Raw genomic sequence first — 1760 nt, forward strand, 5'->3', positions numbered from 1 at the left:
CTAGAATTATGTTCACCAAATGTTGTCTTTGATTATTTCTGGGTAGTGGATTGTGAATAATTACTTTCTTCTTTGTACTTTTTAGAATTGCTTACATTTTTTGTAATGGTCATGGATTTTGTAATGGCCATGTTTTTATGAAAACAATAAAGTAATTAACAACAATTAGAGAAAACAAAATTTATCAATTTACCCACAGTCATTAAAGTGCTCTTTCTCAAATACCCTTATCAACACTGGTCTTTGTTATTTTTTTACTCATTGATATTTTTCTACTGAAAATTTTATATTACTAATTTGTAAAAGTTTTACGTATGCTAGGTATAGTATTTTATCTATCATTTACGTTGCATATATTTTGCCAAGTTTATCATATGTTTATACAAAGTTTTGCTGTATAAAACCTTTTTAATTTTTCTGTAGTTAAACTCATCAGTCTTTTTCTTGTGGCTTATGGGCTTTACTTCATGCTTAAGAAAGATTCTAAATTTCAAGATTAAAATTTTTTCACACATATTACTTAAATTTAAACAGTTAATGCATATAGAATTTATTTTGGGTGAAGAGTAGAAAGTTATAAGCTTTTTTCTCTCCCAAATAATTACTCCCCAAATTATCTCAATAATAATTACTGAATAATCCATTTATGAAATGCCTCATATCACAGGCCAAACTCACATATAAATATTGGTTAATTGGCCAGTTACGGTGGCTCACGCCTATAATCCCAGTACTTTGGAAGGTTGAGGTGATGGGTTGCCTAAGACCAGCCTAGGCAACTTGGTGAGACTTCATCTCTACAAAAAATTAGTGAGGTGTGGTAGCGCACACCTGTAGTTTCAGCTACTTGGAAGTCCAGGGTGGAAGGATCACCTGAGCCCAGCAGGTTGAGGCTGCGGTGGCTGTGAGCATACTTCTGCACTCCAGCCTGGGCGACAGAGTGAGACTTCAACTCAAACAAACAAACAAAAAAATTGGTTAGCTATCCAACTATCCTTTTAGATCAATTTGAATGTCTGTTGCTGCTCCAGTGTCATACTGTCTTAACTATTAGACCATTATAAAGTATCTTAATGTGTAGAATAAGTTCTCTATTATAATATTTCCAAAAAAACCCCATATATTCAGGTATGGTTAGGGAGAGCAAACAGTCAATAATTTAAAAAGACTTCTTCATTTATTCAAATTTTCCTTTATGTTACTCAATAAAGCTGTATCATTTTGTGCATACCACAAAGGATGTACTTAAAATTATTTCTCATCACCATCACTATTATCAATGTACTGCTGTTATTAAGAGATGAAGAAGGTCTCAGGATTTGAGAAGATGTAGGTAGGATCAAAACAAATTTTAGAAATTATGTCTAGACCTAATAGTTTTCCATAGTTGTCTGCTTTGTTGTGTCACATTTTAGATAACTGTGGTTTTAGGAAACATCCTTACCTCTTGATAAAAGGTCCTCTCAATTTCATCTAAGGAGTAGTTTTGCCAGATAGCTTCAGATGACATAGAACTGAGCAAATGCTCCTTTTTGGAATTTTGGGTTTGTTGATTCTCTGATGAGACCTCTATTACAACAAAATAGCTTTAGGTTACCAACATTATTAAAGGCTCATTTAAATATCATTTCCTTTTACTCATTACCTGTCTGGTAAAAAGACTTGACTAGCCGGGCTCGGTGGCTCAGCCTGTAATCCCGTGCCTTTGGGAGGCTAAGGTGAGTGAATTGCCTGAGCCCGCGGATTCGAGACCCGCCTGG

The 1760-nt window shown here is 34.4% G+C and overlaps 1 protein-coding gene across 1 annotated transcript in view; it reads right to left on the reverse strand.

The window, feature by feature from the left end:
• The window catches only part of EFCAB6 (EF-hand calcium binding domain 6), a 265088-nt gene that overhangs the window by 167846 nt on the left and 95482 nt on the right, over window positions 1-1760 (reverse strand). The window contains exon 8 of the mRNA XM_008058673.2: window positions 1445-1569. Within this exon, the coding sequence (XP_008056864.1) occupies window positions 1445-1569 (125 nt within the window). The remainder of the gene's footprint in view (window positions 1-1444; window positions 1570-1760) is intronic.

This window comes from Carlito syrichta, unplaced genomic scaffold (assembly GCF_000164805.1).
Source record: "Carlito syrichta isolate Samal-C Ts95f unplaced genomic scaffold, Tarsius_syrichta-2.0.1 Scaffold303575, whole genome shotgun sequence".
NCBI classification, from domain to species: domain Eukaryota; kingdom Metazoa; phylum Chordata; class Mammalia; order Primates; family Tarsiidae; genus Carlito; species Carlito syrichta.